We start from the raw sequence: 13,641 nt of genomic DNA on the forward strand, positions 1-13,641 counted from the left end.
TTTATTTCTTCTGGTTTTGTTGTGTTGCCCGGCCCATCGATAATATCGATCTCTAATCATTCTTCACTCCACACGAAACCCGCCTCGATCATCTCTCTGCTAGCTAGCTGCTCATCCTCCATACATAAATCTTGTTATAAATGTGTTTATAATGAATAGGAGTACATCATACGACCAGAGACACGACCAGATACGGTATCAGAAAAAAAAAAAAAAAAAAAAAACTTCAAAAAGGGACAAAATTAGAAATTCTATGAAAAGAAAAAGTTCAATAGGTGGCAAATTAATTTTGAAAATCCATCAAAAAAAAATAGTTTAGAATTCATGAAAAGTTAAATTTAAGGGGACATTGGCCCTCTTGCCCGGACTATATATGATATTATTGTTAGAATTAATAGTATAATAACAATATGTAACTAGATTTTAGACCCGTGTCCAACACTGGATACGGGATTTACAATATTAACAATATCAGATCTTCATACATTTAAGTCATAAAAGCTTACAGTTTTAAAAAAACACGGTTTTAAGTGTTATATTTTGCAAGTTATAATACAATAATCATAGGTTTCTCACTGTCATTATTAGCCTAGACATATTGATGGAATTGTTTGCCGTAGTCATTCCACAAGGCACATGCTATATATAATAATTTCTCCATTATAATATATATTGAAACAGATGTACTCATAATGTGATATTATTAGGAAAAATAATTAAGAATTAAAATATAAACATATTTGTGATCCCGAACTTGACATTCAAGTATATGTATTTAATCATGATGCGCGTTCATAACACGCATATGTTTATTTTCAATCATTTGTTCTATGATAATATGACAACAATTAGGATTGTTATTATATTCTTTGATAACAATTAGAACTATCTAATATTTGTTAATAAGTCATTAGGTTTTCAAATAACTTTTTGTAGAAAATATTTCATATGTTAAATTTTTTTTATTTAACTAAATGATTGTAAATTTTAAAAAATTCTGTCAAGTTGATGGTTAAAAATATATATAAATTAAGTGTTCATGGCTAAAAAGTGTAAATTATTGATGCAAAACAAAGAAGTGTAAATTAATAAGACTTTTTCTACAAATTAATATAAATACTAAAAATATATATAAATTAAGTATTCAGGGCAAAAAGTGTAAGTTATTGATGGAAAACAAAAAAATGTAAATTAATGAGACTTTTTCTACAAATTAATATAAATATTAATATAATAATATATTTGGATAATGATTATTAAGATTTTTAATTTGTAGTTTATCTAAATGGTGACATCATCAAAAGTCAATTTGATGAAATCGAACGATGTGATTGGTTAATTAGTCATTAGTTCAACTGTCTTATAGTATATATTAAGATTCCTTAAATATATATATATATATATATATATATATATATATATTACAAAATAATTAAATAATGATAAAGGAATTAAACAAGAACAGAATGGAAGAATCAAATAAAAGAAGGAAACTGAAAAGGTTCTGCAAGACAAAAGAAACGTAAAAGAAGAACCGGCCTTGTGTTTGACACAATTCCCTTAAACAGATTCGTCGTCTGTTCCCAGGGTACACCGGTTAAAGCAGCGTACTGCCGGACGTTGATCACTTGCCTGAAATAAGAACGGAACACAGGGATGGATGTTGCTACGAGAACGAATGAGCAATGTGTATGTGATACGAGATTGTGTATTGTTCTGTATATCTTTCAAAACCTGATAGGTCCTTATATACACACAAATCTGTAACTGATATCATAAAGAAACTAATTAAAAATGACATTAAAGCAGCTATAATCAGTTACAAGACTGATAATTATGATATCAGTTTCAGAGTTAGAAGCAAAAAGGAGCAAAAAGGAGCCCCGCGCGGGCCCCAATTTTTCGAGCTGCATTCGTGTCTGCAGGTCGCACGTATACACATTGGTTCAGAGAATTTTGACCCAGAAACCCGTTTTCTGCACCCCTGCGCACGGGTAGGAGCCAAAGTAAAACACAACACAAGATCTTGACATAGCTTAGAAACCTCCACTTATAAACTAGTAAAAGTTTATATCCCACACCAATGTGGGACAAAGCTTTTCCAACTCCAACTTATGCACCAAACACACAACTTTGAGACTCGATATCTCATTCACCTTTAACCCAATTTGGACGCATCTTAGTTTGTTACGTAGCCTTGGCCAGAGACTACAAAATCCACTAAACGGTTCACAATATATGTCACACGACTATATATTTATTGATGTCCAAAGTGGTGGAAAAATGCACTTTTTCCCAACAATTATTTAATATTGTAATAATGCTATATATAACGTTGTAAGAAAAGATCAGTATCAGCTACATATATATACATTTGACGAAAACTAGATGCCAACTTGTGTTCGTTGATTATGATAGATTCATATAATATTAATAAAGTTGTACCTGAAATACAATTGGTGAATGAATGAATCCATGGGACCCAGGCATCTCCCTGTTTACAACTTATTAAGTAATGGTTATGTGTCAAATGCAATAACTCAAAAAAGTTTTAAAGCATTGTCGAACATCTTCATCATGTACAGAAAACTGACTATATATGCGATAAAAAATGTGGGGGACATATGTTGCCATTTATGACCAACAGCAAGCATAAAATGATAAAAAGCAGATAATGCGACAGGTGAAATCGATATCAAAATGTACCACCTTAACTGTAGGGGGTTTTTTTTTAACGCCGGAATAGGATCACTCACGGTCCACTAGCCAACCTGATCATTTCACTGATCGATGTACAAGCAGTAAACTTAACCCACCATAAGTGAGAAAAAAACCTCCTGACCCAAACATAAAAACCCTTTTTTTTTTTTATTTCATATATGACTTGAACTAATTAAGCCATAACGTTTTCCTCGTAATTGAAGTCATTAATTGTATCTTACTTTAACTACTTGGATTGATGGTTCATAGCTAGTTAATTTAAAAGATTAGTTATTTAATTAAGATTAGGTAAAATAATAATAAGGGTAATAATACGTAGTAGTTTTCCTAAGCTAATCCATACTAATATCACACATTTTGACAAACAAATACAATAAGTAACAAATGAATAAATTAATTTATATGATACCTTTTATCAATTTCTAATTTGTAATTGTTGCGCGCCAAGTAATTAATTACATATAGTGATAAAGGTAAGAAATTAATGAAAATCTTACACAATCCTAACAAAAAGATATATATATATCTTTGAAGACAATATATATGCTAGCTTACTGTACATTAATAATTTTAGTACATTTATATGTATACAGGAGCCAAAGTAATAATTTGAGTGCTAGAACTAGTGATCATTTCATTAACATCCGCCCTTCTCAGGATGTTCTATATATATATAGAGATATTATTATATTCATTTCAATTGCTACTTACTGGTGTTGGATCAACATCTTATTCGAGATGAATACCAGAAAACATAGAGGTGGTGATAACTCACATCGTCGTCAAAAAGACTGGTTGAGCCTCAGCGTAGGACAACGTACGAGAGGTTTTAGTTCGAGTTCATCAATAATAGCCAGCACATCCATGAAGTTGTACTTATGTAACTTTTGCAAGAGAAAGTTCTATAGTCCTCAAGCCTTAGGAGGGCATCAAAATGCCCACAGAAGGGAGAAAGAAGGCGCTAGAAATGCTTTCATTGCTAACAACCGATTCATAGATATACATTCCGTTGTTGAGGCACCCATACGAGACATTGATATCAATGAAGCCGCAAATGAAGTTATTCGTCCCCCTTTGCAGAATTATGATATGGAGGAGTCTGCGGACTTGATCATGTGGGTAGGAACTTCGTATTCGAATGTGCAACCAGCTGTTTACGATAATCCACATACGTTGGATTTAGATCTCAAGTTGTGACTTGGAACCACCAATGATCCCTCACCTGGCCTTCATCCGGATATACTGTATCTTACGGTATTTCTCATGAATTCAGTACTTATTTTAAATATATTAGTAAGTTTGTGTTATGATGTACGTACATAATTTGTCAAGCTCGTTACAAGGATCTTTTGTTGTGTAACGAGAAGCAATAAAGTAATAGATTATCCAATATTTCATGTAATTAAAGAGTACGTACATATTTATGGTTGGTTTTCATCAAAGATTAATTGTATGGTTTATTAAGCTAGGTTTTATAAAACCAGGATCATCATACTATATGATTATGAGTTTATAAAATGACCTTAAATAAAAAGATCGAGTAATTAATTAAGCGATTTGTAATATTATTCTAAAAAACTTGAGAAGAAACACTTGTTACAGATATTAACATAATGATAATTTGTTTAATTTGAAATGAAAAATTCCGTTTACATGCAATTTTTTCTATTATTTATGGTACGATATGATTTAGTAGTTATTTGTTTTAATTCTCAATATAATTAGTTGGGGTGTTCAAATACTTGAATAGCAATAGTTAATTTGTCGAACAATACTTAATAAAGGGAAATGCAACTTAGGATTTAACTAGCCATATATATATACATCTTCGCATCTAAATGTTCGTCATGCAATTAATTGTTAATCTTTTGGATATGAAAGAGTACGTACTTCCTAGCAAACAAAAATGCCCATCAAATTGTTAAGTTAATTTTGTAATAGGAAAATGATGTACTCGTAGTTCATTAAGCTAGAAAACCTCTTAACAATTCTAAAGGCTTTTACACTGTTATTAATTAACACCGGCCTAGTCGTATTCGTACAGGTCAGAAACATTATTTGTTTGTACTTTGTAATATTAGAAAACTACTTCTAAGAAATATTCTATATAATTAAGCTATTTTGGTGTCATTTTGTTGTCCAATGTCAAACATTAAAATTTACATAAAAAGCGCCATCATTCAAAGGAAAAAATTGCATTAGCATTTCAATAACAACAATATATATATCCAATCCATATTAAGATAATCCAGTCAAAGTTGTGGTACAAATGTATTGTGATGCAAACAGTCGTAACTTAGTTTATCCAATAATAATAATAATAATAATAATAATAATAATAATAATAATAAAATTTAATTAACTGCTTTCACTCCATTAGCATATCAAAAAAATAAAAACAAATAATAAAATAAAAATAAATACAATTATCACACTTATTACGGGGTGTTTGGTAGAGTGGGATGGAAATGAGAGAATGAGAATTACTTCTATAATTTGGTTGCAATAGATAATGGAAAGGGAAAGAGAGAAATGGTAATGATTTTCATTCTCTCCATTCTCTTTAAATTGGAGAGAATGGAAATGTTTTTTTTTTTTAATAGAGTTTATGTCTTATTTATATATATTTCTTAAAGTATAAATATATTAAGTTATGTATATTTTTTTGATATATTTTTTAATTAATTTTGTTTATTTTTTGTATTTCTCTTATGTTTATTCTCTGTTACTACCAAACAACTGAATACATTCTTTTTCATATACGCATTTTATTTCCTATTATTTCCATTCTCTAATACATTATTAATTTACATTCTTTATGATTTCACCCTACCAAACACTCCATATAGTTTTTAAGACGAAACTGATAAGTATCTTGCTTTCAATACACCTTACTAGCTTGGATCAAGGACTGTCTCAAAACTTAATTAAACACTTTTCAAATTCCAATCAAGAGAGATATTTAAGTATATATACAACAATTATTAGAGGATTAATAACAAAGAACATGAATCTTATGATTTCGATCGATCGTCAGGGTAAAACTTCGGGATGACATATCTTTTGTTTGTATAATGTTTCACACTTTCACCTATGTCTACTAAGTGAATTTGTAAAACAAGCATATCCAACTTTTCACCACATCGGGATTTGTCGTTACTACGGATGCGTCGCAAACAATATCGATGATGTCAACCATCCATGTTGTTGTGTTACTTGTATCTATATTATTTTTCTGAACATTAATTCGGGATACAACATTAAGGAAACTCTATGGTACAATAGTGAAACCTTGCATGCACCTTAGACAATTAAATGTTGATCATGATCGAGTTGTTAAAAATATTCGGAGGGAAAAGAACCACAAGTCTTGTCATCATTGAGTATGAAACTTAAGACCTTGAATAAAACCCCGGGATGTTTCTAACCAGCTGGACTAACCATCATTAGCTTCAGTATTCGATTACTTGTATCTATATGACAGTCATAAATAACATGCAAGTCTCTGGTCCATTTGGTTTTGACACGTAGGGGTGTCTTTAACCAGCTGTACACTAAAGAATTTTCTTTATTTTTTACTAAAAAATGCAAATTCTTTTTGAATTTTTAAAAAATACTTATATCTAAAGTTTATGAACAACGCAATAAATTACGAGTTATATGCAAAATATGCATAAACCGAACGAAATGAATAAGACTGGTGAAGATCGGTTATAACTTGGTGATCAGTAGATTAAACCATTTGACATCAAATCATTTTGAAACAACTTTTAAAACCCACTTGAGAACAAATTCAATAGTATTTGACACTTTTAAAAACCATATAGAGAAACTATGGATCGGAAATTATAGACATATTACTCGATTTGTGTACATAAAACTTGACTCCATAGCTTTTAGGTTAAGAAGTCACCCCAATACCTATTGATATTCATCAATACACAATAAGAGGTGTCTTATAATATTTAGATTAATAAATCACTCTCATTAGTTTGTTCCAAATTTGTATATCCGAATTTGGACATATGGAATTTCCAGTGATGAATTTATCCAAATTCTTATATGATATATATTATTCAATTCCTTGAAAGTTTGGTAATTATTTTGGAAATGATATATCTTTCTAACAAACATTTAACTAAGTATGGAAAAGAAAAGAGAGAGGAGAGGAAGTTTCCAAAATAATCACCTCAAAAATGGGAAGGAGGGAGAAAATAAAATTTTTTTTCCTAATCACCTCAAAAATGAATGAAAAAGTTAAGAAGTCAAACAACTACGCCTTCCACTCTTATTTTTTTCACTCTTTTCCTTTTTATACTTAAAAAATCTTAAGAATAAATTTTATGAGTTTTCTCTCTTTTCTCATTTTCTTTCCAACCTCAAGTTGACTAAATAATAAAGCAACGTTATAATCTCTATACTAAATAAAAGACAATTGTCTTTCAAAAGTATTTTTAGAATCAAAAGTATTTTTAGAAAAATTATGATGTGGCAAGTTTATATTTTTTTAAAGGGTCTTTATTTTAATTATGATGTCATCAATAATTTATAATATTTTTAATTAAAAATAGCTCAATAAATATTTATTTAAAGTTCCTAATCTTTTATTATAAACAAAAATTTTTTTTTTATAATTATTATGTTATTTAATTCATCATCTTCATATCGATTTATAATATATTAATAATTACATCATGCATATTTTATATTTTTATAATTTTGATTAAAACACTCGGGTTGAACCCGGGTTAATTCGCTAGTCATATTATTATAATGATTATTAAGAAGAATTTTAAAAAAGGAAATAATTAATCCTGCTAATAAAATAGCCTAAAAATTCTACTAATTATTGGATGATGACATATGAAAAAATCAGGGAGCAAGATTAGGAGGATTAGTGGATACCACATGTCATCCTTTTAGAGTATTAATAACATTTTTAGGCTATTTTGTTAGTCATTTCCCATTTAAAAATGAATACCATTTTCCTCATAATGTATGTCCACAACACCCTAATTTGATTTTATAGTAAAAACATAATTTGTACATGATTTTATAACATGTAGAATTCACCTGTTTTTATAAACGTACGCAATTATGTAACTTATTTTGTTAGTTCTCTCTTTATAAGTGGCTCACACTTCTTACTCAATACGTGCACAAAACTTTTTCTGGTATGATTTGAGTCATTTTTGTCTTATTATTCAGAAAAAAATTATTAGATAAAGAAAAGGAAAAGTATAATAAAAAAAAAAAGAAATGCTAAATACAGTCCTAAGGGCTATATTTAACGTGCATAAAAAAACTTGTACCTTCTATATTAAAAGCCCACCCCCTGCTTTTCATGGTAAATGTACAAATAATTTATGCACCTTAAACACAGCCCTAAAGGTTGTATTTAGCAAAAAAAAAAAAAAAAAGGTTTGTAAAAGCTATTTAATTATAAATAATTATCTTATGTATAGGAAATATCCAAAAATTTAATAGATAAGTATTCGACTCAGGTAATTAGGATATCCGATTTCTTGAATAGGCCAACGTTAATTTTATGAATTTAAAGACAGATAATTTTAAACACGCATATCAAATCCTTTTCTATTTAATTTTTTAAATTGAACAAAACATAAATACAACACTATGTTTCTTATAGCATCACACAATTCTCTCTTTTTGTTGTTATTTTTCCTTTTTACAATCATCACTTTAAAGTTTAAACTATTTAAGAATTCCTACGTGTCAGGTTTCTGAATCCACCTAGGTGGTGGAGTGCTGGCCACTTATAGAATATTTCACTTAATTGTCAAATGATACAACAAACAAATAAATTAGGTGATACTTTGGGCCCTTGGAAATTCATTATTATGTTAGCTTTTTGTGATTAATCTTGTTATTTGCTTTACCTTTTTTGGGGGGTTGAATATTAGGTATCGTATGTTGTGTAATATCGATAATGTTGTATTTGGTCTATAATGAGAAGAGAGTACGTAAAATCGGTGGTGTTTTGTGGCTGTCTACTCCATATAAACTGGTTTAGTGGTTATTATTTATTAACTCATTATGGTAAATTACTCTAACTAGTACTCTTGCATACTTGATGTAATGTTTTTATTACTTTACAACTTGTTGGAAATTTAATTATATGATTGATTGGCTGTTAATAAAAAGAAAGATAAAAGCAAGTTTGTAATCAAATACTTTTGTATGTAATGCTACTCTTCTTCTAAAAAAAGTGTTTTATAAAAATATAAAGCAAAATGTATAATTGTTTTGAAATTTATAAGATGGAAAAAAAAAAGACACAATGAATAATTGGGCTTCTCCTGATTCTAAGCATATTCGACTAATTCGAGTCCTTTGGCAGATTATTGGAAATACGAACTGTTGGGCTCCTCCCAATTCTTCAAAAATTAGGCTTTGTGACCAAATGTTTCTTATAACTGGGCTTACAAAGTATTTCACTATTTCATACTACTGTAGTATTGTCTACTGATGATTTTTTCAAAACCGAACCCGATAGTAAACTTTCATTTCAATATTGTATGGGTTGGACACATCAGTTTAACTGTAAACAAAAAAAAAAAGTACATCTAACATAATAATACTAAATAATTTTCAGCTTGAACATAAGTTTTACAACACTAAGTTAGAGCATTAATCATTAAAAAGTACCTAAATCCTTAATAATGAACAAACAATTGCTTCTACTCTTTGAGTTTTATATTAGTAAAAGTAAGCATTATTAGAACAATAAATGAAATTGAATAAATACACGTCTCGTCCATTTTGCAAAAACCCATTACTTTTATAAAAAAGTGTGTTTATTTAAGTCTTTTATACAATATATTTCCACCACTATCCCATTCTATATAGATATATACAACAATAATTAGTTTTATTCTCTATCTCACAACTTAATACTAGAATTAGAATAATAATTAACTATATTCATATTATATTATAAAACCTTGTCAGATACAAAATTGAAATAAAGTGGTTGATTAACCTTGACACTATCCCTGCTGGGGATTATGTGTGTACCAATTCGGTACATAGGATCAGATGGTTCCTATCAATTTACTTTTTTTTTCCCTTCATTAAAACCAAATTACATCAATAACCTATACAACTCGCCGTCACCGCATCGCCACCACCAATCTCCGCCGCCGCCACTATCTTGCCAACAACGACCATCACCGCCACCACCATTACATCATCGCCACTGTCAGAATTGGCAGATACCGTTCTAGTAATAATAAAGCCTAGATTTCTATAGTCTCAATAACAAAAAAAATTACCAAACAATAGTTATGGCCGGTTGACAGTGGTCGGAGACAACAGGATGCTGGGTATGTTAAACTACTTTCATTTTTTTTTAATTCCAAAACTTAAATGGAGAAATTAAAAAATTGACTTCTTTGACCGGTTTAATACAGTTTATACATAGGGATGGCAAAAGTACTCGTATCCGATGGGGAACCCGATACCCGCATCTGATTTGACCAGGAATCCCTGAGTTGACCGGGGATGGGGACGGGTATGGGGATGTAAATCTAATCCCCGATGTAGATGGAGACGGGGACGAGAAACCGTAAATCCCCGATCCCTATACCCGAATCCGAAAATACTATATATATTTACTAGATACACTTTAAGTTCTTATCTAAATTCTAGAATCAATTAAGTTTAAAGCTTTTGTTTAATATTTTTTTTATATGTTATACTTTACTAATCATTTACTTAACATATATATTAGTTCTTACATAGAAATAAAATGTCAAAATACAAATTCTCCTAGATATCTTCTATTAAGATAAATTAAAGTTCATCCAAAAATGGTATCCCCAATACCCGTCGGGGATCCCGATACCCGATGGAGACGGGTTTGGGGATGTAATTTAATTAATTCCTCGATGGGATGGGGACGAGGATGAGAATTAAAAGTGAAAATTGGGTACGGGGATGGGAATTGGAATCCCCAACAATACCGCCCCATTGCCTTCCCTATTTATACACTACACACAATTCGGCTCAATCCGTTTATTCCGGTTTGATCCGGCAAGCCGCTAGAAAACCGTCGCTTGTCAATTGGACACTGTAGGTAGGGTTGTAAACGAACTCAACAGTTCACGAACAGTTTGAAAAACCGTTCGACGAGAAGTTTGTTCGTTTTCGTTCGTTTAGTTAAATGAACAAACATGAACAAAGCTCTCGTTCGTTCATTTATGTTCATGAACGTTCGATAATCTGTTCGTGAATGTTCGTTCATTAATGTTTGTGAACACTCGTTCGTAAACAATCGTTTGTTTATGTTCATGAACATCGTTCGGTTATGTTCGTATACTTATATTAATTACCTAATAACTAAACTTAAAAAATATTTTAAATATAAATATTTCTTTTATATCATAAAACTTTTAACCCTCTTTTTTGAAAGTAAAAGAATATAACGCTCTTTTTTATTAGAAAAATGTTCTATAATTTGTATCATAAATAGAAACGTTCCATAAAACTTCTAACTGATGGATATTTTGTAATCTTGTCATCTTGAATTTGTAAGTCTAACTATATTGTTGTTTATTGGTATTCGTTTATGTTCGTTTGTTTGTATTTGTTCATTTGCGTTCGTTCGTTTATGTTCGTGAACATTCGTTCATGAACACTAACGGAAGAACATGAACAAGCCATTATATATGTTCGTTTATCCGTTCGTGAACTGTTCTTGGTTCATTTACAGCCCCTAAGTGTAGGCCCGTGGTATACACAACAAAATGGGTTTTTGTCCATCTGTGTAACTTTATTGAAAACTTTGAATATGTATTCCACTTTAATTTTATATTTAGATATATCAAGTTTTTAATTATTTTAAGTTATTTGTTCGGCTAATTTTGCGTTAATAGATCATCTGTATTTTGGTATGCATGTCGTGACATTTATACGGTTGTTGAACAAAATGCTATATAGATATTATTTTATTTTTTACAAGAAAGCAAATTAAAATTACGTGAAGAATAGAAGATTGCATATATGTTTTAAATTTAAAATGAAGATTGCACAAAAACTTTTATCATAAAATCAATCTATAAAAGAACTTTTCAAATGATTAAGACCCTCATGGAATAAGGAAAGAGTTAATTTCATATTGGGCTTCATATTGACACCTTTTTTTTATCTATTGACATCTCTTCGGAGGGACAAATTTTAAAAGCAAGGGCAAATATCGCCCCATTTGGGTTGGTCCTACATGGGTAGTCTAGTCTCTTTCCATTAAACATTTAAACACCTAAGTCGAATCAAAATTCTTTTTGGTTTTTGACTTATCTTTTCTTTATTTTGCATTTTTACCCGTATCATTAACAATATTTTTTAAATGAATATAAACTTTTATCATTTTCTAACATTAGATGAAATATCAAATAAAAGTTGAATCTAATGGGGAAAAAAAATTAACTAGTTAAAAGCGGAAAAAAAAAGTGTTGATTATACGTATATTACGTATATTTAGTATGGTTTATTATTTTATAAAAAGCTAAAAGGTGTGAATAAGTTACGAAAAAGAAATATATATAAATTAATGAGACCTTTTGTATCGCTAAAATTTATTTTGTTATTTTTTCTTTGTTTGTTGGATTGTGCCTTGTAGTTTTTAGTTTATTATTAGCAATATTTAGTAATTTTTTAAATATTGTTAATAAACAAATATGATTGGCCTTTCTTTTATTAGTCACTAAATATTGTTTTCTTTCACTTTATTTTATAAACTAAATTCGTTATAAAATTTTCAAATTATACAAGGTACTCGATATTTACAAATTTTTTCAATATTTGATAAATTATGCAACTTACAATTTACAATATGTCATGAGACCATATTTTTATTTATTATTTCTCCTTTTGTAAAATTAGTCTCGATTCAGACGTTTTAGAGACAATTTTAACCAAAAATTTTTAGACTCCCAACTCTTGCTCATGTAAAATACTTTTAAGATGAGAACACCATTTATTTAATTAATTTCAACCTTTTATTTAATCTCATCAACTAAATGTATCTTTGATATTATCAATCCAGGAATGAAAATATGTGATTGTTATGCATAATGATTTTTGTATAAAACTTCTCACGTTTTAATATTTTAATTCATAAAAAACATGGGATCGATCATAATAGTATGCAATGGTTCATATTGATAAGTTTAAATACATACCAGTCACATATTCATGCTTTTATCTGTTATCTACCAATAAACTAAAACATAATTGTATACACTTTTAATCAACATGTGGCAGTATATTAAAACAACAAGAGTCTTTTTATACATATTTATTAAAAACTAGATTATGCTCATGCGATGCATGGTAATATACACATTACATTAAATTGATTACAAATATAATATTTTAAGTAATATTACTTGAAAATAATGATTAACATATATACGTCAAAAAGTATTAATATCTTATATAATAATAAACTAAAAGGATTTTTAATAATTTGTATTTTTATTATGCATGTAAAATCTGAAAGGAACATATATAAAGTATAATAGAGAAAGAAAAAAAGGAGGAAAAAGAAAATATAAAGGTGAAGATAAGAGATTAAGTCAAATATAAAACAAATATCAAAAATATGTGTGTGAAATTGATAAAGTAAATATCTAATTTAACATTAATATTATAATCGGATAGTAAAATATTAGATAAACTTATCATAATAATCTATCTTTATGTTATATTAAAGTAAATTCTATTCCATGTACACAGATAATTAAATACAAAAAGGAAAATAGAAAGTGATAAGTTACAAAGATTGATAATTATATTATCAATATCTTTTAATTAGTTTTAATATTTACTAAATATCTACCGTATATTGCAAAAAAACAAACAAATATATCAAGTTAGATCAAGTGGTGTGTGAATGAT

General features: G+C 29.0%; 1 protein-coding gene across 1 annotated transcript; it reads left to right on the forward strand.

The window, feature by feature from the left end:
• The first annotated feature begins 3,459 nt into the window (after nt 1-3,459).
• LOC122591851 (zinc finger protein 7-like) lies at nt 3,460-3,918 on the forward strand. The gene has a single exon (XM_043764080.1). The coding sequence runs from the start codon at nt 3,460-3,462 to the stop codon at nt 3,916-3,918; it is 459 nt and encodes a 152-aa protein (XP_043620015.1).
• Nucleotides 3,919-13,641: the final 9,723 nt, after the last annotated feature.

The sequence above is a fragment of the Erigeron canadensis genome, chromosome 3 (assembly GCF_010389155.1).
Source record: "Erigeron canadensis isolate Cc75 chromosome 3, C_canadensis_v1, whole genome shotgun sequence".
NCBI lineage: Eukaryota > Viridiplantae > Streptophyta > Magnoliopsida > Asterales > Asteraceae > Erigeron > Erigeron canadensis.